The 24,892-nt window shown below is 44.2% G+C and overlaps 1 protein-coding gene across 1 annotated transcript in view; it reads left to right on the top strand.

Annotated features, from left to right (window-relative positions):
* Positions 1-24,892, top strand: part of PCM1 (pericentriolar material 1) — an 866,960-nt gene that overhangs the window by 593,364 nt on the left and 248,704 nt on the right. The window contains 1 exon segment of the mRNA XM_030191464.1: positions 9,254-9,387. Within this exon segment, the coding sequence (XP_030047324.1) occupies positions 9,254-9,387 (134 nt within the window).

A 24,892-nucleotide genomic window follows, 5' to 3' on the forward strand; every position in this document is an offset into this window, starting at 1 on the left:
GCTTCAACAGTTTTTAATCCACAATAGGATATTTCCTCCTATACCATGACCCTCCAATTTCCTCTCTAGCCTTTCATGAGGTACCTGGTCAAACACCTTTTGAAAATCCAGATACACATATCAACCGGCTCCCCTTTGTCCACATGTTTGTTTACTCCTTCAAAGAATTGAAGTAAATTGGTCAGGCAAGATTTCCCCAAACAAAAGCCGTGTTGACTTCGGTCTCAGTAATCCATGTGTCACGTATGTGAATGTTTTTTATTTTGTTACATTTGTACCCCGCGCTTTCCCACTCATGGCAGGCTCAATGCAGCTTACGTGGGGCAACGGAGGGTTAAGTGACTTACCCAGAGTCACAAGCAGCTGCCTGTGCCTGAAGTGGGAATCGAAACTCAGTTCCTCAGTTCCCCAAGACCAAAGTCAACCACCCTAACCACTAGGTTCCTTGTCTGTGCTCACCTCGCCCTCTGGTGGCCAGAACCGGCCTTCTTTTTTCTTTCATATTTTGGGTTTTTGCTTCTGGAAATGGCCACCAAGCGTCCAGGGGATGTGAGTTGCAAATTTTTGTGGCAAAATCATGATACAGTTGTGTTTTCCTTGTCCCTTGGGAGGGGAGACACTTCAGCCCGTAGGCCAAAAAATAAAAGAGACAATTAGGCTTAGTTGTAGGCGCAACCAGTAAAATCTTTATTGGTATCTCACTAAGCCAAATACAAAGTAATTGTTCTCTCTGGAGCAGGTTGTCACACATATATACTGTTGTAAGTTTCGTTTTCTCCCAAATCATGTGATTTCTCCTAAATTAGAATCATTAGGTAGCTTGTGCCATATATGGATTGTTCCTGTATCATATCAGTCTCTCCTGATGTGTGTGCGCACGTGCACACTCGGTGGCCATTGGCTAATTAGTTATCATTACTGCGTTCAAACTAAAACAATCCCCTTGTGTCCTCTTTCCCAAGACTGAAACATTCTAGACATCTTAGGCTCACTGTATCCTCCCCAGTCTCTCACCACCTTCCAAGGTTATATCTACCTTATATGAAAGGCATACTCAGCTCCAGCCAAACTTGCATCCTTGAAGTGTCATTCCTCAGTTTTGAAAAAGCACTGTATGTTACAAAGATAATGACTTATCATGCTAACTTATGAAAACCAAACAGAACAATGTAAAGGCTTTTGTAACAGGCCTAGCCTTTGTAACAGGCCTAGCATAGGAAGGAATATACATTTCCCTCTTGAAAGTCCGAAAAGCGAGGAGCATGAGGCCTTTCACACACACTGAGCACACACAAAGGTGGAATTCTGGAGGGGAGGACTGGGTTCTTCAGACCCAGTACTGGAAGTGCCTCAGAGAGAAAAGGTCACAAGGTATTTTTGGGCTAAAAAACAAAGATTAAAAAGAAAAATATAATTTAAGAGGACAAAAATGGGGTGCAGGAGAGAATGATATGTCTAAGGAGAAGCATGAAGCAGTGGTATGGTAACATGAGTAAAAGTGGGTCCATAAATAATTAAAACTATGGTGGCATATTTCTTACACAAGGACACAAACCTGAAAACCAAGCATCAGCAGAAAAATCAACAGGATGTGCAGCGCTGCGTATGCCTTGTAGCGCTACAGAAATAAGTAGTAGTAGAAGTTCGCATACTGTGTTCTAAATTAATAAATTGCAACATGTCATATCAAATTTTCTGAAGCCACTTAGCATTAGTAGCGGCCTGCAAGCCAGGAGGAAAGAAAGAAACTGCACCAAGTTCAGTGCTAGAAAATAAATGAAATTCAGCAGGAATAGAAAATCAAGCATACAGGTGTACAGATATCAGAAGCATTCCCAGGAATATATGGGTATAAGTGAGTGGAGCACTGCCAGAAAATATCCTAAAAGGAAAAACAGCACGAGAAGAAGTAAAAGGAATAGCTGTCACACAAGACAATACTTGACTAATGTTGACCTGTACCAAAAAAGGAAATACATAGAAGAGCCAAATAAGAGGATAAGCTGCAAGACAGGAGAAAGAGGTATGTAAGAAGGAGATAGAGGACGATTAATACGACTAATAAAAATTCAGTACAGTTAACCACAGCAGAAACCATTTTTTTCATAACAAGAAGACACATTAAGAGAAGCAGCAGTGAGAGTCTGAGTACAGGAAGAAGCAATAGGAGGGGGAGGAGTTTGAGCAATAACAGAAATATAAATATCATAAGGGTTAGGACCACAAGCACGCTCACAGTTGGAGGTGGTCCACTGTGCAACCTGAAGTTGGAGATGTAGAGGCATACGCTGACAGGTACCAGCATGTAACATACAATAGACTCATGAGTAGGTAAAGGTTCAGTAAGAACAAAAGAAAGAGAAGTAAAAGCAAAGAAGGAACGTACACAGGCAATACAGAAATAGTTAACTTGTATAACAGCAGACACCATATGATACCAAGCATTAGAAGAGTAGGCAACAGAAGCTGCAGACACATTAGGAGTACCATTAACGGTAAGAAGAGAAACAGTGGGTGGAGAGTGAGCACAAGAGTAGGAGAACAGCAAAGAGTTGTAAGATAAAAAGCAAATACTTCATTATGGCAAAAGTCCAAAATAAACAAGTCCTTCTCAAGTTCCAGAAAAAAGAGTAGGTGAAGGGCGAAGATCAGATAGATGGGTCCAGGAAGAATCTCCGTCAAGGAAAGATGATGATGGGGTAAGAGTCCCAATGGGAAAGGTCCAGAATAGACAGGAGCAGTACAAACTTTGTGTAGTACTCAACCTGCAGGAACTCTGTGTCCAACCTTGAGTGAAGTCCTCCAGCATCCGATTGAAGTGGTCTTCGGAATTACTCCTTTCCTGGTCTGCAGGATTTGGTGTCCTGTTGACTGTGCATAACCTGGAACAGGAGTATGATAAGAAGTATACCACAAATGGTTCCTAGGACCAACCTGATTGTCATCTGTCTGTCGGTCAAGGTCCTGATTGTTCTCTTTTCCAGTCGTGCCGAAGGGAACTCCAACACTGTTGTCTCAGCAGTGTTCACGTGGGTCATCTGGATCAGATGTTAAGGCCTCCATTTCGACCCTAAAGTCTCACTTGTGTTGTTGATTTCTTCACCAGGTTTGAGACGAGGGTTTCTGTTGAAGCACCTCCCCTTTGTAGCCGGGCTTACCCTTGCAAGAAGGTGGTCTACTCTGGTAACTTAATCTCAGCTCCAGGCTCTGCAACCTTATTGCAGTGTGATCAGCTGTGTGTACCGGTGTGGGGATGCTCAGGAGTACTTGATATTGACTGTCTTAACGGGGCTAAGCCCAGTTTTCCCTCTTGATGACCTTGATTAGGACATAGTCTCCTGCTTGAACCTTTCCAAGTTTAGTATGTTCAGGATCTTCAAACTGATTTGAAATAACATTAGACAAAATTCTTTATTAGTGAACATTTTCTTCATATATGTTGCCAGTGATTTCTCAGCCTCCTCATGACTCTTTTCCAGTGAGGCAAACTGAGGGATTACATACTGCCTGACAAACAGAATTTCAAAGGGAGTCAATCCTGTTCTCCCTGAAAATTGTACTTAGCACAGAGCATACATTATGAACAGAAAAATCTAGAGTATTGTGAAAACACGTATGCTGTAAACATTATTGTTAAGATTGTTACCATCCCTCCTGTTGAGTGCTAGATCCAGGAAGGTTACTTCTTTATCTATCTGGAAAAGACTGTCATGTAAAGGGGCAGTTAGTGTAGCTTCTCTGGCTATTTTGTCTGCAAAGGCATTTCCTAAAAAAAATGGGATCTGTACATCTAGTATGGGCTGCACACTTACAAATGGCGATCTGCCTAGGAAGGAAGATAGCATCCAGTAGTTGAAGGATAAGAGGGCATATTCAGAAAATTAGAAACAAAAACATTTGGCTGTGAAATGGACAGCACATACAGTGGTGGAAATAAGTATTTGATCCCTTGCTGATTTTGTAAGTTTGCCCACTGACAAAGACATGAGCAGCCCATAATTGAAGGGTAGGTTATTGGTAACAGTGAGAGATAGCACATCACAAATTAAATCCGGAAAATCACATTGTGGAATGTATATGAATTTATTTGCATTCTGCAGAGGGAAATAAGTATTTAATCCCTCTGGCAAACAAGACCTATACTTGGTGGCAAAACCCTTGTTGGCAAGCACAGCGTCGACGTCTTCTGTAGTTGATGATGAGGTTTGCACACATGTCAGGAGGAATTTTGGTCCACTCCTCTTTGCAGATCATCTCTAAATCATTAAGAGTTCTGGGCTGTCGCTTGGCAACTCGCAGCTTCAGCTCCCTCCATAAGTTTTCAATGGGATTAAGGTCTGGTGACTGGCTAGGCCACTCCATGACCCTAATGTGCTTCTTCCTGAGCCACTCCTTTGTTGCCTTGGCTGTATGTTTTGGGTCATTGTCGTGCTGGAAGACCCAGCCACGACCCATTTTTAAGGCCCTGGCGGAGGGAAGGAGGTTGTCACTCAGAATTGTACGGTACATGGCCCCATCCATTCTCCCATTGATGCGGTGAGTAGTCCTGTGCCCTTAGCAGAGAAACACCCCCAAAACATAACATTTCCACCTCCATGCTTGACAGTGGGGACGGTGTTCTTTGGGTCATAGGCAGCATTCTCTTCCTCCAAACACGGCGAGTTGAGTTCATGCCAAAGAGCTCAATTTTTGTCTCATCTGACCACAGCACCTTCTCCCAATCACTCTCGGCATCATCCAGGTGTTCACTGGCAAACTTCAGACGGGCCGTCACATGTGCCTTCCGAGCAGGGGGACCTTGCGGGCACTGCAGGATTGCAATCCGTTATGTCGTAATGTGTTACCCAATGTTTTCGTGGTGACAGTGGTCCCAGCTGCCTTGAGATCATTGACAAGTTCCCCCTTGTAGTTGTAGGGCTGATTTCTAACCTTCCTCATGATCAAGGATACCCCACGAGGTGAGATTTTGCGTGGAGCCCCAGATCTTTGTCGATTGACAGTCATTTTGTACTTCTTCCATTTCTTACTATGGCACCAACAGTTGTCTCCTTCTCGCCCAGCGTCTTACTGATGGTTTTGTAGCCCATTCCAGCCTTGTGCAGGTGTATGATCTTGTCCCTGACATCCTTAGACAGCTCCTTGCTCTTGGCCATTTTGTAGAGGTTAGAGTCTGACTGATTCACTGAGTCTGTGGACAGGTGTCTTCATACAGGTGACCATTGCCGACAGCTGTCTGTCATGCAGGTAACGAGTTGATTTGGAGCATCTACCTGGTCTGTAGGGGCCAGATCTCTTACTGGTTGGTGGGGGATCAATACTTATTTCCCTCTGCAGAATGCAAATAAATTCATATACTTTCCACAATGTGATTTTCCGGATTTAATTGTGATGTGCTATCTCTCACTGTTACCAATAACCTACCCTTCATTATGGGCTGCTCATGTCTTTGTCAGTGGGCAAACTTACAAAATCAGCAAGGGATCAAATACTTATTTCCACCACTGTAGCTTATTATGTGAACAGAACATTATGAAACATGAATCAATCCATTGCTTTGGTAATGGTAAAGCTGGCTGGTTCTAACTGAATAAAGGAATAAACTATGAGTGTACACCTAGTAAGCAGACAGAAAGCATTGTAACTCAAAATCCTATATAATAATTTGCACCTCCGTCTGGATGCCTGGGTTCGTAACACAGTTCCCATTGGTCCGCCCTGGGGATGACGTCACAGGGCGAACCAATGGGGGAAGTGAGAGGGAAGGGAACCCAGCCACCGGAGGTGAGTAAAGAATCCCCCCCCCCCCCCCAAGTTCCATGACCCCTTCCCTCCTTCCACTCCCATCCATCTGAGTTCCACGGACCCACTCCCGTCCGACGGCCCCAATTCCATCCAAGTTCCACGCCTCCCCTCCTCCAATTTCCACCGCCCAGCGCCTCCCTTCTACAAACAGGAAATGAGGGCCACAACCTTCAAACTAAACAGAGACAAAACTAAACTCCTAGTGATATCCAGCCCGCATAACCCCACAGCATACCAAAAATTTACAATCAACCTCAAAACCTTCTAAATCAAAATACTGGGAATCGTCCTAAATAAACATTTATCTCTAGACAGACAGGTATCAGCAGTTATATCAAATTGCTTCAAAACACTGTGGAAATTGAGAAGGCTGAGAGGCTATTTCCAAGACAATCATTCTGGCTAATAATACAATTGATGATATCAAAACTAGACTACTGAAACGTGGCATATGCAGGATGCAAAGAAAGCACATTAAAATAGTTTACAGACCATCCAAAGCACGACAGCAAAGCTGATATTTAAAAAAAATCAAAATATGAGAGATCAACTCCATTACTTGAATTATTACATTGCCAATCAAGGCAAGACTATTCTTCAAATAACCACCCTCCTATTCAAAATACTATTTGGAATGCCCCCAGAATATATGCTAGACCTGATCGAATTAGTTGCAAGAAATACAAGCCCTGAAACCAGAGACTACCTACTTCTCCACTTACCAAACTGCAGAAATAATCTACAAAACCATCTACATGGCCGGATTTAACTACCTAGGCTCTAAATGGTGGAACTCAATACCCAAGGCCATAAGAAGTATCACTTATTATCTACAGTTCAGAAAGAACTGAAAACATAAATTTACAAAAACTTCTACAACTAGCAACATAAACTACAAATGCTGTAAAATACCTTCTAACAAAATAACACTACTGTAACTTCACCCAACTGTAAATTATAAGCCATTTTGAACCAAACTTGTTTGTTTGTTTTTTTTTAAATAGTGGGATACAAGAATGTATAAATAAAATAAATCGGCAAGTAGCCCCCGCAATTCCAAAAATTGTTCAGACAGCATCACCAAGAGCGAGTCAAACACCTGCACCACTGTGTCTTTGATTTTGAGAACAGAGGAGGTTGGGAATGGGACCTGCAGAGGAGAAGGTGCATCTGCCTTTTTATCCTCCGCAGATCGCGCCTTATCTTTGTCTTTGACCTAACCCATTACCTTTTTCACACATCTAAAAATATGCATTGTGAAATAGCACCCATACTTACACCTGATCTGAAGTGGAGTAATTTTTGAAGGCATTTTTACATGGGTAAATGTAGGTTTATGTGCATAATAGCTGTTCTCTTTTTGTGTCTTTCAAAACATGATGCTGCATGTCATTTCAGCAACTATTGACACATTCATTTTGGCATCTTTCAAATGTTAGTTTATCATTTATTTATTTACTATACTGTTACTTCTTACATAGCAAATCAGAACGGTTTACATCTTTAAAAAGTACAAATAACATACAATAATATTCTAACATAAAAGAAATCGATTTTGTGATAGGACAGCTCTAACAAAAGCTTTCATACCAAAGAGGACAAAAACAATTGTACACATCACATCGGGCAATACTATTTCGTTTGATAGTATATATTCCCTGTTTAAATAACCATATTTCTTTTTCTTTCTGAGTGGTTCTCTAGATAAACAGTGTTAAATTTCAAAAGCTTTTTTAAAGAAATAGGTTTTCAAAGCCTTATGAAAGAGCGTAAATGATTCTTCCACCCTGATAAATTTTGGGAGGGAATTCCATAGTAATAGAAAGAAAAATGCTGAGGCTCGAGTTGATTCACACCTAGCTCTCGAGGGAGGTGAAATTATCAGCCTATTATCAGTAAGTGAGCGTAAAGTTTGCGACAGTGTGTATGGAATAGTTAAGTTTGCAAGATATGATGGTGTACCTTAGTATAGCACTTTATATGTAACAATAAGAACCTTAAATGAAATTCTCAGATCGGGATCCAATGAAGTTAATGTAATAAAGGTGTAGCCTTATCGTATCTTGAGGTTCTACAAATTATACGAGCAGCTGTGTTTTGAATAGTTTGTAGGCGTTTCAAATTGAATTTAGTAATGCCCGCATAAATGATATTACAATAATCAAGGCGTGTTGTAATGTAAGCATAAGCCAAAATACGCAATGAGTTATTGTCTATTGTATTTCTGATTGAGCGTAATTGTCTTAGATGATAAAAGGATTTTATTTGCTACTTCTGATATCTGATCATTAAACGATAGAGCTGAGTGTATAATCACACCTAAGTATTTGACAGATTGTACCGGGACAATTTACCTGTCAAACAAAGCAGGGATTAGAGTTGATATCGAACTATGACCTATTATACAACAAGTTATGGTCTTTTCAGGATTTAGTAGCAGTTTGTGCTTAAAAAGCCAGCTAGCAAACTTGCTGAGACATTCTTGTATAGGCTTTAAATCTATGTTTTGATGGATCTACATAATGAATCAGCAAGAAATCAGCATGAGAATATGAACTGATACCCGATGATTGAATAAGCAGTGCTAGTGGGCTGACAAATAATAGAGGACAGAGCCCTGTGTAACACCACAGGAAATAGTATGAGATTTTGAGGTAGATGAGTTTTGTACCACTTTATATGAGCGATTACTAAGAGAGGAGAAGAACCATTTCTAAACAGTACCAGAAATTCCCAGTGATTGCAAGTGTTCTAATAGATTATGATCAATCAAATCAAATGCCGCAGATAGGTCAAGTGAGATAAGTAAGGCAATTGTGCCTTGTTCAAGTCTTGAATGTAGTTGACTCAAAAGGGCTGTCACTACTGTCTCAGTACTATAACCTTTTCTAAAACCTGACTGTCTTGGGAGTAATGCATTTATAGATTCAGAGTGTGATTGAAGCTGTAAAAATACAATGATTTCCAATATTCTTGTCAAAAAAGGAAGATTTGAAACCAGTCGATAGTTACTTGGAGAAAGAGGAAAAAAGTGAAGGTTTTATTAAACTGGGCTTTACCAAAGCTCCTTTAAGAGCTATTGGTACAACTTCTTCTGTGATACTCTTTACTATCATTGCATGTAGGTAAGTTAATAAACCCAAAGATGAGATTTTGAGCCAATCTGAAGGAATAGGATCAAGAGAGCAATAAGTAACAGAGAGACTAGACACTATCTTTTGAAATGATGTGAATGAGGGAAACTCAAATGAATGCGATGATCCTGAGAGACTTGAGAAGGGTTTTTCATTTAATATGTCAGTAGTGTTTGCAAACTGTGCTCTTTTCTATCTTTGATATAAAGAAACTGGCCTTTAATTAGAAAATTCTTTAATTTGCCTACCACACTCAGAGGATTAAAGCAGTTGTGGTGATTCTTAGTAATTGGAGTTGTAACTTTTTTGTTTGAAAGCTTCAAGTGTTGGCGAGAACCATGCAGTGCAACATCCTAATAATGTTCCAGTTATTCCTTGTCCACGAATTGATACTCAGCAGCTTGATCAGCAAATTAAAGCAATTATGAAGGAGGTCATCCCCTTTCTCAAGGTAAAGAAAGTGTAACTAACTTTGAATTAAATGAAAAAAGTAGCAATGAATGTCTAAACAACTTAAGAGTTTACATGCCTGAGGGACAATGCAATAATAGTGTGCTCAGACTTTGTGCAAGATTAGTGTGACATTAGCTTACAGTTGTGTAGGTGCATGATGCAGAAAGGAATTTAGCATACAAGCTAACCCTCTGCAGAGACATGGGTTAAGGATATCTGTGCGAAGCATATGTAAAATAATCATAATTAGACTAATTCAGCATTGAGAAAAGTGTGCTGAAGAGTGACTTGCTGAATACAATTCCAGGGCTTTAACATCAAGTCAAAGGAGGCATTCAGGACCCGCTTTGAAGTAGAGGGTCCTCTATGCCCTCATGATGCCCAAAACCAAGATACCAAAAAATCCCTTTAGAAGTCTCACCATACCCCCCCCCAAACACACACACACACTGGTCTAGTGTACCTTGACATCCCCCCCCAAACACACACACACTTTATTGTATACCTTATAAGTGGGAAGCAAGAGCAATGCCCAATTCCTCCTGCTTCCACAGTGCTGTCTTACAAAATGGCAGCACCTAACTGCATGAAGTACATCCTGGGATGCATCACATGAGGTCGGTGTGCCCAAAATAAAGCAAAAATTCCCTTATTTGATGGACTGTCCCTGTACATTATTTATTTGTTACATTTGTACCCCACATTTTCCCACCTATTTGCAGGCTCAATGTGGCTTACATAGTACCGTAATGGCATTCGTCAAGTTGGTTGATGTCAAATACATTGTTGTATTGTGGTTGAATGAGGTAGGTGTGTATCAGGCAACATGAGGGTCGAAGGGAATGAAGATTGTATATTGTCCAGTACGATCATCGGTAATGCTGTGTTGCTAGGTGTGGGGGTTTACGGTGGATCAGTGGGGTAGGCCTTTTTGAAGAGGTTGGTTTTTAGTGATTTCCTGAAGTTTAGATGGTCATGGATTGTTTCATGGCTTTTGGGAGTCCATTCCATAGTTGTTCACTTATGTAGGAGAAGCAGGACGCGTAGTTGTTTTGTATTTAAGTCCTTTGCAATTTGGGTAGTGTAGGTTTAGGTATGATCGTGATGATCCGATACTGTTTCTAGTTGGTAGATCTATGAGATCTATCATGTATCCTGGAACTACGCCGTAGATCATTTTGTGGATCAAAGTGCAGATTTTGAAGATGATCCTTTCTTTGATTGGGAACCAGTGCAGCTTTTCTCGGAGGGGTTTAGCACTTTCGAATCGTGTTTTACCAAATATCAGCCTGGCAGCCGTGTTTTGGGCGGTCTGGAGTTTTTTTGAGAGTTGTTTTTTGCATCCCGCGTAGACTCCGTTGCAGTAATCTGCATGGCTTAGGACCATTGATTGTATTAGGTTTCTAAAAATTTCTCTTGGGAAGTAAGGTTTTAATCTTTTAAGTTTCCACATTGACTAGAACATTTTCTTTATTACGGAGTTTATTTGGCTCTCAAGGGTAAGGTTGCGGTCGATTGTGACACCGAGTATTTTTAGGCTATCTGAGGTAGGGAGGGTGTGTCCTGGGGTGTTTATGGTTGTGGGTTTGTACTTATGTTGAGATGAGAGGATGAGGCAGTGTGATTTTTCAGTGTTCAGTTTCAGTTAGAATGAATTTGCCCAAGAGTCCATGATGTTCAGGCTGTCATTGATTTCACTGGTTATTTCTGTTAAGTTGTGTCTGAAAGGAATGTAGATTGTAACGTTATCTGCATAGATGAACGGGTTAAGGCCTCGATTGGATAGGGATTTTGCCAGTGGGAGCATCATTATGTTGAAGAGTATTGGTGATAATGGTGATCCTTGAGGTACTCCGCAGGCTGCTTTCCACAGTGGTAATATGTTAAAGTTTGAGATTACTTGGTATGTTCTGGTGGTGAGAAAACCCTTGATCCAATTAAGTACATTTCCATCAATCCCAAAGTGGCCAAGGAGTCTTAGTAGTATATTGTGGTTTACCATGTCAAATGCGCTCGACATGTTGAATTGGAGGAGAAGTATGCTTTTACCTGTGGCTATTTCCTGTTTGAATTTCCCCAGGAGAGTGACTAGGACAGTTTCAGTACTATGGTGGGGGCAGAATCCTGATTGTGAGTCATGTAGTATTGAGAACTTGTCCATGTAATCCGTAATCTGTTTGGTCACTGAGCTTTCCATCAGTTTGACTACTAGTGGGATAGACGCAACTTGAGCGGTAATTGGTGAGGTCGTTTGTGTTTTTCTTGGTGTCTTTTGGTATTGGGGTGAGTAGGATGTTACCATATTCCTCGGGGAAGAGACCTTATTGTAGCATGAAGTTTAGGTGGGATGTGAGGTCTGCTATGAAGCGGCCGGGGGGCGGATTTAAGTAGATGACTGCGACATGTATCCAGTTTGCAGTGGGTGTTGGTGAATCTATGGGTCGCTTGTGTAACTGATTCAGTGGTGAGGAGGGTAAATGTTGACCAGATACTGTCAGCTGGGTATCCACCAGGGATTAGGTCCAGGTCGTTGATGAAGTTTTCATTGTCAGTGTTATGCTGAGTGTTACAAGATATAATTTAAATGTTCTTAAAATCCATTAAAAATGTTACAAAATTGTCACAGTCCTAATATGATATTTAAGAACAAAGAGCAGGGGAATATTATAAGAGCACTCGCTAAAATTTCTCCACCACTTACCCACAAGGTAAGAACGATTCAAGAATAAAAGGAATTAAGTGTATTTATTGGGTTGCATTAACCTGCATTACCAGATCTAAAGGACAAGAACACTATATATTTAGATTCAAAAGGTTTATTATTTTACAATATGATTAATGCAATCATATAAATAAGGTTACAAACGAGAGATAGCTTTTAAAATGATCTTAGAACAGAGAATTTGTGCATAAAATAGAACAAAGTAACAGGTCCAAATCTTAAGGTTATAGGTTAACTTACAGTCCTTGTTACAAGCATGCTGTGGTCCAGCTGACTGATGAGCACATGGTCAGGAGCAAGGCATCAGCAAATCCCAAAGAGAGCAGCAGGTCCCAAGAGGAGGCAGGTCCCAAGAGAGAGAGCTGGGCTGTTTCCAGGCTTTTTATAATGTTCCCCGAGTTGTGGGCATTGAAGCTTGCAGAGGATCTTGGGTATTGTAGTTTGCAAGGAAGCATGGTCACATGTTTCCTTGATATCTGCTGGCAAATGGCTTTCTATAGCTTGAGGGCTTTTGCACAGGTTTCAGTCTGTTCATATGATCACATTACAAGTCTTTCCTTACTGCACATGTCCTCCCTGATAGCTGATGGGAGGGGGCAGATATACATATCCGAGGCAACAAGCAAATGCTTTGTTTATGGTTTACCTCTGAGTTCTTTGTTCTCCAGACTTTCTGTCTCTTGGGTCTTTGGTTTTCGGAGATGTCTGGATGAGCCTTCAGGTACCCACCTTAGTCATGCTTTTGATAAACAGTCCTTCAAGTGGGAGGAGAAGGAAGCTATATATCTCTCTTTTGTCTTTAAGTGTTTGTAATTGACTAGGCCTGGTACCAGAAAAGGGGAAAGAAGGTATTGAAATGCAGTTTCAATACATCTTTTAAAAGCTGCATTTTATATTGGTATATCTGATTCAGCATAATCAATAATCCTAATAATTTAAACTGATACCATTATATTCCCTCTCTTGATTCTTAGTGACAATATTTAACACAATATTGGAATGGAGAATCACAAATAAACTATCTTTAACACTAACCTAATACAGTAGCATAATTTCAAAAAGAACAGTAGCAAAGATACTGAACTGTTTACATGGGCATGTGTATTGGGAGAGGTGAATCTTTTAATAGTGGACATTGAACAGACTGGATGGACCGTGCAGATCTTTTCCTGCCGTCACCTACTATGTCACGTCACTAAGAATCTTGGAATATGTCCTTAGTTGGAATATGACTGTTACAAGCAAAAAGACTCATCATTATTACTTTTGTTTGCTCTTACTCATGCCTTACATTTAGGTAGCTAGGGTTAAGTTTTCTGTGGTCATCTATCATCAGTTTCATTAGACTTCCATTCAGTCAGGTGGCAGAGTCTGGCTTTTGCTCTGGTTTAAAATAGGCTTGCAAGTACACTTTATATGACTTCAGCCACACAAGTGTCATCTTGCCACGCCCCAGAGACCAGCTCTTTTTTTTGTCACCTATTCAGGGGCGTAGGCTGCTCCCAAGTTATGCCACAGGATATCTTACCCAATATGCTAGCCAAATCAATAGCATGAGAGTGCGCAATTGACCAATTTATACCACCGCAATGGGGTGGAACAATCTATTCAGTCACTATTCTCAGCGTTTGACATTCCAAGGAAAAATACTCTGTGAATGTTTCCCTATATTCTCTATTTCAGAGGCTAACTGATGTATTAATAGCAACAACATCTAAGGGAATAGGTAGTAGTTCAGGGGTATGTATGGATAAATCATTGGAAACATACTGCAGCATTGGTCTGTAATTACTAAAATCACATCCTGTAATTTTAGTGGCATCACGGGGACACAGGTTTAAACCTTCACTTACTATGAACAGTACATCATTAGCAGTAATAGAAGGACAGATAGATCTAATACAGAAACAAGAATGGTAATATGGAACTGCTATACTACTGTTATCATTAGAAATAAGAAAGGCATATGCATGCAATTATAATAATAATTTCCTAGGTTACTATTACAAAATAATTATTTCTATCAATCCTATGCAATAATATTTACTTAATCATTGACCAAATAAACAAAAACAGAGTCATGGTATAGTACCATGAAATACTTTTCAGAGAGAAACCTTTTTTTCAGAGAGAAACTATTTATGGGTAATGAGTGTGGTAAAAGGTTACCATATTTATCTGCTTTAGCAGTGTTTAATGTAGCAAATTAATAGACAATATTCACGTGTTTAATGTTGTAAAGAATTTAGAAAAGATATGTTAATTGTGCTTTGCACACAGCCAATATTTCATTCCAGAGAGAGACATTGTGTGCGTACTGGCTGTGATACTAAGAAGGTCAGAAACATTATACCTGATTGATCATGTAAAGAGAAACCTTTGCTCATAATTTCAAATATACACATGTGAATATATAACCTTAGATAGCAATTAGTAGAACTTATTATATGTGAGCCATAGCTTGTATAATAATCTTTTCTGTAGCTTGCCTGCCAGTGAAAATGGTCTTTTTTTCCTTTCTTGGAAAAGGGCATGATACAATGTGAACTAGTGGAGGGGCTGTTAGTAGGGAGGGTCTGTTAATGTCTGATTATAGTTTCTTGGGTACCCCATAACATAAATCAAACATATAACATGGAGACCACATGACAAACAAACAAAGAGCTCTGTTAGGCCTTTAGATCTCCGATCGTCCATTCCAGATCCAGGATTGAGCTTAACCTGCAAGTAGAACACAAAAAAAACAAAAGCAATGTACGCGGCATCCATCTTGGATTGCCAAAGCATTTTCATTCATTTAGAAATAAGCAAAAATTAGCAAATTATACATGGTCATTATCTCATAAGTAGAACAGCATAGATCTGTTTATTTTTAAAATATAAGTAGAACAGGATCAGATCTATTTATTTAGAAATATATCTGAGATAGCCATATATCTATGAATTACTAGCACCATTAAAAATATTAATATCTCATAAGTAGAACAGGATCAGATCTATTTATTTAGAAAAGTATCTGAGATAGCCACATAAGTATTAATTACTAGCACCATAAAAATATTAATATCTCATAAGTAGAAACTCGAACTCTGAAAAAGACAAGAAAAAGACACTTTCACATTAATATAGCAGGTCACATGGCTCCAGGTTCTGGTAGGGACTCCCTCTCTTGCTCCATTTCCTTCCCAAGATTTTAGATCACGGCACGCAAGCTGCATATGGTTAAGCTTTATTTTTTTAAGCTTTAGTTTCTTCTACAAAAATAAACATATTTTGTTAATTCACATTAAAGCACAATATTAAGTTTCAGCTCCAGAGGGAGTTACCTATTATAAGGAGGCATTTTTAAAACTTCACAGTATTCAGTTTCAGCTCTAGTGGGGGGGTCACTTATCAGAAAAAGACATTTCTAAATCCTTAAACAATATTATCAAAAACAAATTATGCAATTATAAGGTAATCATAGAGAGACATTTTAAATCTTACTTATTGCAGAGAGACATTATTAAATCTTACACATTCAAAAGAACAATAGAAATTACATTTGTAATCCTTAGAGACTATTTACAAAAGGTTAATAGCAAAACGTTTTCTATATTCCTGTCCAACCTATACTAAAAATCAACCACCTGGATTTCCCACGCCATCTGCAGAGTGGGTCATGCTGTGGAGAAGTCCAGTCCAGTCTGGACGCGTCTCCTCATGTTTCTAGGAATTAAATTGCAGGAAGAGCTGACGGAATGTCAGTTTCTGGTCCAGCAGGACTTGCAGTTATAAGTTCCTGTTTATCTGGTGGCAAATTTCTCTTATTATTGTTAGCTATCTGCAATATCTGCAAGGCCCTTGCTGAAATGACACCAGTGGGTTTGTTCTCCCAATATGTAATATTCTCCCCATGAGGTTTAAAAATGTCACATGCTTGCTTGTGGTTTTCAGTAGCTACATACTGAGGAGTTGATTCTCTTATTAGAGGTTCCCTTCTATGGGAGCTTAGATCAGAATTCAGCCCAGGTGGTGCATCTGTGTGTTGAGGAGCTGAATCATGAGCATTTAAATTAGACTGCAGAACAGGTTATGTTTCTATGCACTGGGGTTTTGGATGCCGTGAGGGGGCCTGGGAACTAATGGTTCTAGTTGAACCTCCTGCTAGGGGTGTGGACTGTGATACTGTTACCATGGCTGAGACAGGCACGGCTGTAGCTGTGTTTGGGTCTGGAGGGGTACATGGGAGACCCGTAATGGCTGACCCCTGCAAATGTGAATCCTGTACATGATCAATATTCTCATCTATAGGGGGCATCTGCAGTGTTAATTCCCTGATTAAATGCTTCAAGCCTGGAACCTGGCTGGCCTGCATTTCTAAAGCTAGAATTTGGGCCTTCATTTTAGTCTCCTGTGCTGCCTGCCGTTGCACCTGTATTCTAAGGGAGTCTAATTGATCATTTAAGCAACTAGCCATTGTGATTAGAAAATCCTTTTCTGTGTCTACCTGCATGCGTTCTCTCTCTTTGGTTAGTAACTTCTCATTCAATTCCGCATGTTCTTTTAAGGCTTTCTTATATATGGTCCACATTAACCAAAGACAGGCAGAATTCCTCTTGCTCCCTGACTTAATTGAATATAAATCAAATTTTGTTTCAATATCAGAGGGGGTGGAAATATCATCAGTTCCATAGGCGGTCGGTGGCCCAACTGTTTGGGGAGGCTAAAGGGGGCGGGGTTATGGGTGGAGCCAGGGGCGGAGCTTATATCCACAATTGATAACACACAGAAAAAAAATAAGTAAAAATAAAAGTCACAATTAATACCTTTTATTAAATTTAGATATTAGATATGTATCATATGTCAAAGAATAAAGTGGTTGCTCAAAGCATATACTAACCACAATCGCTCAACTGTAAAACACTATGCACAAATTTGTGCAAAAACACACTCAGAACCTTACTGTACCATAACACTAGGCATACCCTAATACACCAATATACCACCCATATGGAAAATGCAGACCGTTAACAATATGAAACAAGGGATCATAATACAATTCTCATGTAGAGCCACAAAACACCCTTTTAGGGTGGAAAGTGTTCACAATGAGCTCCTTTTATGAACGACTATATGTAGATCCTTCAAGAGGTAGTGTGTCATGATTTAGGCTCTAAAACCCTTTCTGATGTTTTGGTGCCACCTCAGTAAGGCCAACACACAATCTCTCCACTGCAAAACACTATACACAAACTTGTGCAAAAACACACTCATAACCTTACCAAACCATAACAGTACTAATTCCAAGGACAGGAGGAGCACAACCTTATGCGTGGAAAGGCAGAACTGTAATTACACCGGGCTCTAAAACACCAGTACACAACCTAGTGAAACAAAAAAACAAAACAAAATGCCGGCAAATACTACACACTAGCAGAATACTGCATCTTGATCACGCATGAAAAACACATGACACAACAGATATGAAGGCAAAACTGGAAAGTTACCACAAAAAGTCAGACTCGGCATGTAGCAATACTAGAAAAATTGAAACTTACATGCAAAATATCACAGATGCACATTTCCAAAAGCTGATATTTCAATTAATAAATTCAGAATAAAATTCTTCTTTCTACCTTGTTGTCTGTGCATTTTATTTTTGTAGTCAGGCTGGTCCTGTGTCTTTTTTCTGTTTTTCCTGTTTTTGCAGTATCCCCTGTCTGTTTGACATTTCTTCTGTCTTGTCCACCATTGATCTTCCATCTGTGTCCCTACTGGTCCCATCCAGCATCTCCATTCTGTGTGTCCCTGTCCCATCTGCCCTCTTAGTGTCTCTGTCCTCCCATTACATTCAGCATCTTCCCCCTGTGTCTCTCTGTGTTGCTCTTTCCTGCATTTCATCCTGTTTGTCCCTCCCCACCCTACCCTACCTCATTGTGTCCAGCATTGCCCCTGTGTGTCCCTTTCCCTATGCTTTCTCCATGCCCTGCATCTCTTCGGTTTCCCTGACCTTCCTCTGTCTTTCCTTCCTCCTGCACTCCTACTCTGGGGCCTGAATGCCTTCCAGTATTGCTCTCTGTTGGGTCTCCAATATATCTCCCACTTCCATATCATCAAGCTGATCAATCCATAGACTGGTGGGTTGTGTCCATCTACCAGCAGGTGGAGATAGAGAGCAAACTTTTGCCTCCCTATATGTGGTCATGTGCTGCCGGAAACTCCTCAGTATGTTCTCTATCTCAGCAGGTGGTGGTCACACACAGCAGCAGCTCTGGCTAGGCCTCCAAGCCTAATTTTTAGGTTTTGTTGAGTGCCTGGGGTTGAGGGCTCTTTTGAGCAAGTGCAAACCTGGTGGTGCCAGGTCCCTCCTTTTCTCCCCCCTCCCGCTGGCTCCGTTAAGAAAAAAAAAAACGTCCTTAAAGGCGTTTATTTCGATGTTTATTTAAACGTTCATTGCAGCTACTCACTGGGACACCAGTTCGTTACAGCTCGGAGCGGACAGCAGGTAATTTTTACCTTTTTATAGCGGGCAGGGGGTTCCCCGATTCTTCTCCTTGTGGCATATGGCGTCGGAGGGCGAGGGCGCAAAGGGTCGCTCCCCGGATCGCTTGAGCGCTTCTAGAGGGGATGCGGGGGTCTTACAGCCTGATTCGCCCTTGTTGGGTGACAGTTTCGTGACCGATGAATGTCCCGGTCCTTCCTCCGGCGTGGCGGTTTTTCCCGCCATAACGCCCATCCCCCGCTCCTCGCCTCCGCCATCTTGGCCGGCCACGCGGCTCGGACGGCTTCTTCGTGGGCCGCCCTTGAGGTTGGAGACATTAATGCCATGAACGCCCTTAATTTGGGCGACGGCACAAAAGCGGCTAAAGTTAAGCGCCGTTCTTCCCGCGCGGCTCCTTCGTGGAGTGTCGCGCCGGACGCCATTTTGGATGCGCAGCATGTCTCTCCCCCGCTCTTGCGAGCGCCGGTTGAGGGTGCGTCTAGGGCTGTTGCCCAGGCTGCGGAAGTGCACAGTCTGGGGGGTTTCTCCCCCGAGTTTGTTTTGCTGCTGCATCAGGCTTTCCTCATGCAAAACGCTGCCCCTGCTCCCTCGTCTGGTAAAGAGGTTGAGGTTCCCAGAGGTAAACGCCCTCGGGTTGATTCCCAGGCCTTGGAGGACTTTGTCTCCTCCGATGTAGATGAGGGCAGCGTGTCTGAGGTCTCCCAACGGTCCTTTGCGGATTCCTTGGAGGAGACGGATCCCCGCTCGGATGGAGCGGATGACCCCTCTGCAGCGCGGCTTTTTAGCCCAGAGGATTTGCCCAACCTGTTGTTACAGGCCATGGACACTTTGAAGATTTCCTCTCCGGAGGACGTCTCTCCCTCAGCCCCTGTTGGCTCTGCCATTATGCTGGGGACGAAGCGCCCGCCTAGAACCTTCCACGTGCATGATGCCATGCACACCTTAATTTCGGCTCAATGGGATGTCCCGGAAGCGAGCCTTAAGTGGCTAGGGCTATGTCCCGCCTCTATCCTTTGGCTGTGAGTGAACGTGAGGCCTATCTGTGGCCTACCGTGGATTCTTTAATCACTGCGGTGACTAAGAAAACGGCGTTGCCGGTGGAAGGTGGCACGGCCCTAAAGGACGCCCAAGACAGAAGATTGGAGGCGGCCTTAAGGTCGTCCTTTGAGGCGGCTGCTTTAAGTTTGCAGGCCTCAGTTTTGCGGCTCCTATGTGGCCAGGGCGTGCCTGACTATGGTGCAGCGGGCTTCCCCCTCGGATCATTCCTTGAGGGCTGATTGGCCGGCCCTGGAATCGGGCTTAGCCTATTTGGCAGACTTGCTGTATGATGTCTTGAGGGCCTCAGCTAAAGGCATGGCTCAGACAATCTCTGCGCGGCGGTGGCTTTGGCTGAAACATTGGTCTGCTGACCACGCCTCTAAATCCCGCCTGGCTAGATTGCCTTTTAAAGGCAAGCTGCTCTTTGGGGTCGAGCTGGACAAAATCGTGACCGATCTCGGCACGTCTAAGGGCAAGAAGTTACCAGAGGTCAGGGCTCGGGCTAGTACTCGTCCCGGTACCTCCAGAGGACGGTTGCAGGAAGCCCGTCGGTACCGCCCGGGCAAGTCGGGTTCCTCTGCCCCCCTCTTCCTTCAAGAGGAATTTCTCCCCCAAGCAGCATTCCTTTCGCAGAGACCGCCGTCCCGGAGGTGCTTCCTCCGGTCCTCCCCCAGGGTCTCGTACCCAATGACGGGGCCTTGGTCCACGCCGCAGTGCAGATTGGAGGACGGCTGTCCTCGTTTCTGGGCGAGTGGACCACAATAACTTCAGACGCGTGGGTGCTGGAAGTCATCAGAGACGGCTACAAGCTAGAGTTCTGCCGACCCTTAAAAGACGGGTTTGTACTCTCTCCCTGCAAGTCTCCGGTCAAAGCTGTGGCAGTGCAGCAGACCTTGGACAATCTGATCCGCCTGGGCGCGGTCGTTCCTGTGCCAGAAAGTCAGCTTGGCAAGGGACGTTACTCCATTTACTTTGTGGTACTAAAGAATGGAGGTTCTGTCCGGCCTATCCTCGACCTCAAAGGGGTCAATCGGGCCTTGAAAGTGCGGCACTTTCGCATGGAGACTCTCCGCTCTGTTATAGCGGCAGTGAAGGCAGGAGAGTTCTTGGCTTCCTTGGACATCAAGGAAGCGTACCTGCATATTCCCATCTGGCCTCCTCATCAACGCTTCCTGCGTTTTGCAGTCCTGGGACGACACTTCCAGTTCAGAGCCCTCCCATTCTGGTTGGCTACTGCTCCGCGGACCTTTTCCAAAGTAATGGTGGTCATCGCGGCCTTCCTACGAAAGGAAGGGATACAAGTCCATCCTTATCTGGACGATTGGTTGATCCGAGCCCCCTCTTATGCAGAGTGCGGCAAAGCTGTGGACCGGGTAGTTGCTCTTTTGAGCTCCCTGGGATGGATCATCAACTGGGAGAAGAGCCAGCTGCGCCCGACTCAGTCCCTGGAGTACCTGGGAGTTCGATTCGACACCCAAGTGGGCAGAGTGTTCCTGCCAGACAATCGGATTGTCAAACTTCAGGCTCAGGTGGACTGGGAGCCTCTCCTCTTCGGGCTTGGGACTATGTGCAGCTGTTGGGCTCTATGACGGCCACGATGGAAGTAGTGCCCTGGGCCAGGGCTCATATGAGACCACTTCAACACTCTTTGCTGCAGCGCTGGACTCCGATGTCGGAGGATTATGCTGTGCGACTTCCCTTGGACCCAGCAGTGCGCAAGGCGCTGAGCTGGTGGATGCAGACAGACAAATTGTCTGCGGGAATGCCTCTGGTGACCCCAGAGTGGATTGTCGTCACGACGGACGCCTCTTTGTCGGGCTGGGGAGCCCACTGCTTGGGAAGGACAGCGCAGGGGCTCTGGTCTCCTGCAGAGGCAAAGTGGTCTATCAACCTCCTGGAACTCAGAGCCATTCGGTTGGCGCTTTTGGAGTTCATCCCGGTACTGGTGTGGAAGCCTGTACGGGTCCTGTCGGACAATGCCACGGCTGTGGCCTATGTCAACCGCCAGGGAGGTACCAAGAGCGCCCCTCTAGCCAAGGAGGCTATGTATCTCTGCCAGTGGGCGGAAGCGAACCTGGAGCAGCTTTCAGCGGCCCACATTGCCGGAGTCATGAATGTCAAGGCGGACTTTCTCAGTCGCCATACCTTGGAGCCCGGAGAGTGGCAGCTATCTGCTCAGGCGTTCTTGGACATCGCGAAGCGCTGGGGCCAGCCGAGCCTAGATCTGATGGCGTCATCGGCCAATTGCCAAGTGCCGCGCTTCTTCAGCAGAGGACGGGACCCTCGATCCCTGGGAGTAGATGCTCTTCTCCAACAGTGGCCGACACAAGAGCTCCTCTATGTGTTCCCGCCCTGGCCCATGTTGGGCAGGGTGCTAGACCGGGTGGCAAAGCATCCCGGCAGGGTAATCCTGGTGGGTCCGGATTGGCCCAGGCGTCCCTGGTATGCGGACTTGATCAGGCTCTCAGTGGACGATCCTCTGCGACTGCCAGTGGAACAGGGCCTGTTACATCAGGGTCCCGTGGTGATGGAGGATCCCTCCCCCTTTGGTCTTACGGCCTGGCTATTGAGCGGCAGCGTCTGAGGAAGAAGGGCTTCTCAGACAAGGTCATCGCTACTATGCTGAGAGCGAGGAAGCGCTCTACTTCTACTGCTTACGCCAGGGTTTGGCGTATCTTTGCAGCGTGGTGTGAAGCAGGCTCTCTTTCTCCCTTCACTGCTCCAATTTCTTCAGTGTTGGCGTTCCTGCAAGAAGGTCTGGAGAAAGGCCTGTCGCTCAGTTCCCTTAAAGTCCAGGTAGCGGCTCTGGCTTGCTTCAGGGGCCGCCTGAAGGGTGCTTCCCTGGCTTCACAGCCAGATATGGTGCGCTTTCTCAAGGGAGTTAATCACCTGCGCCCTCCTCTGCACTCAGTGGTGCCTGCGTGGAATCTCAACCTGGTGCTAAGAGCATTGCAGAAGCCGCCTTTTGAACCCTTGTCGAGGGCATCTCTGAAAGACCTGACGTTGAAAGCAGTCTTTTTGGTGGCTATCACTTCAGCCAGAAGAGTTTCCGAGCTCCAGGCGCTCTCATGTCGAGAGCCTTTTCTGCAGTTCACTGAGGCAGGAGTGACTATTCGCACAGTGCCTTCCTTTCTGCCCAAGATTGTTTCTCGCTTCCATGTGAATCAGCAGCTCTGTCTCCCTTCCTTTCATAGGGAGGACTACCCAGAGGAGTACTCTGCTCTTAAATATCTGGATGTGAGACGAGTCATCATCAGATACTTGGAAGTGACCAATGATTTCCGGAAATCGGATCATCTGTTTGTCCTGTTTGCAGGTCCTCGTAAGGGTCTGCAGGCTGCTAAGCCTACAGTGGCAAGATGGGTCAAGGAAGCCATTGCAGCGGCTTATGTGGCCGCGGGGAAGGTGCCGCCTATCCAGCTGAAGGCTCACTCCACGAGAGCTCAGGCGGCCTCGATGGCAGAGGCCGGATCCGTCTCCTTGGAAGAGATATGCAAGGCGGCAACTTGGGCTTCGGCTCATACATTCTCCAAGCATTACCGGTTGACTGTGGCTGCACGGGCGGAGGCCCGGTTTGGAGCTTCAGTGTGAGGTCAGGGATTTCTATGTCCCGCCCTGGGTGAGTACTGCTTCGGTACATCCCACCAGTCTATGGATTGATCAGCTTGATGATATGGAAGGTAAAATTATGTATAATCATACCTGATAATTTTCTTTCCATTAATCATAGCTGATCAATCCATAGCCCCTCCCAGATATCTGTACTGTTTTTATTCTGGTTGCATTTCAGGTTCAAGTTTAGTCTTCAGTTACTTCAGAAAGACTTCGTGTTCAAGTTCTTCCTTCACTTGGATTCTTCAAGAGTTGAGACGAGTTTGTGTTACAGTGAGCTGCTGCATTCCTCTCCCCTCTGTTTTACGGGGCTGGATTGAGATTTAAATTCTGCCGGCACTCCCTCCCGCTTCGTGCGGCTGTAGGGCAGCTTTGTACCCCTCCCGCTTCGGCGGTGTTAGGGTCAGTCAGCTCCTCCCGCGGTTGCGGTTGCAGGATAAGCCAGATCCCCCCGCATCGGCGGGTGTGGTGTCCCTCCCCCGCTCCGCGGGGATGAGCTGGACGGATTCCCCTCCCCCACTTGTGTGGGGATGAGCTGGGTTAATTCCCTTCCCCCGTTTCGGCGGTGGTGAGCTGGGCAGAGTGTCCCTTCGAGGGTGTAATTCTCTAAGTGCTGAGTCCTGCGGATGGAGCTTTGATATCGACATACTGAGGAGTTTCCGGCAGCACATGACCACATATAGGGAGGCAAAAGTTTGCTCTCTATCTCCACCTGCTGGTAGATGGACACAACCCACCAGTCTATGGATTGATCAGCTATGATTAATGGAAAGAAAATTATCAGGTATGATTATACATAATTTTACCTTTCTTCCATTCTGTCAATTCTCACTCTCACCCCCCCCCCCCCCCCCCCCCCCCCCCCCAATCTACCTTCTTATTCTCAGACGAGGAGGAGCGGAGCGGAGGGCTGCTTCCTGCCCTTGGCTGTTTCACACCAGCATCCTGCGTGAGAATAAAGAAAAGCTTGATTGCTGAGGGTAGCGACACTGCAGCGATTAAGGCAGGCTGCCTCGATCTTCCCAGTGATGACTCCCGCCCGCGCGGAATAGGAAGTTGCATCAGAAGAGGGCGGGAGGCATCACTGGGAAGATCGAGGCAGCCTGCCTTAATCGCTGCTGCGCTGCAGTGTCGCTACTGACAGCGATCAAGGCAAATTAGCAGCACCATCGATTCGATCGGACGACCGACTACAGTTGCCAGCACCTGAAGCCTACTACAGAGCCTGGAGATCGCGAGGGGACACACACACACACACACACATCGATCGCTGCAGTAAGAGCTGGTAGGCTGGGTTTTAGTTGCTGCAATGCTGCTGGACATTTGGAGCAAGAGGCAGACGGGGAAGCTCACAGCTGGGCTGGGGAGGCTTAGCCTCCCCAAGCCTCTTATACGGGGCGCCTATGATCAGTTCCATTATGGGTCCAAGGATTAGGGCCAGAGGATTCTACACATTGCTTAGGCAAAGTAGGGTTATCTATGTACTCCTCAAAAGAAACTGCAAAATTGGTTTTTATTTTATGCCAGAGCATGCCTAAAATTTTTGTTGTACAGTACGTAAGTGCAATAAGCACGTAAGTACTTAGATATTGCCATGGCAGAGCCCAAATATCCATCCAGCACATCATTCTAAATATTCTAAATGCC

Source organism: Microcaecilia unicolor, chromosome 2, assembly GCF_901765095.1.
Source record: "Microcaecilia unicolor chromosome 2, aMicUni1.1, whole genome shotgun sequence".
In the NCBI taxonomy this organism is placed as follows: Eukaryota; Metazoa; Chordata; class Amphibia; order Gymnophiona; family Siphonopidae; genus Microcaecilia; species Microcaecilia unicolor.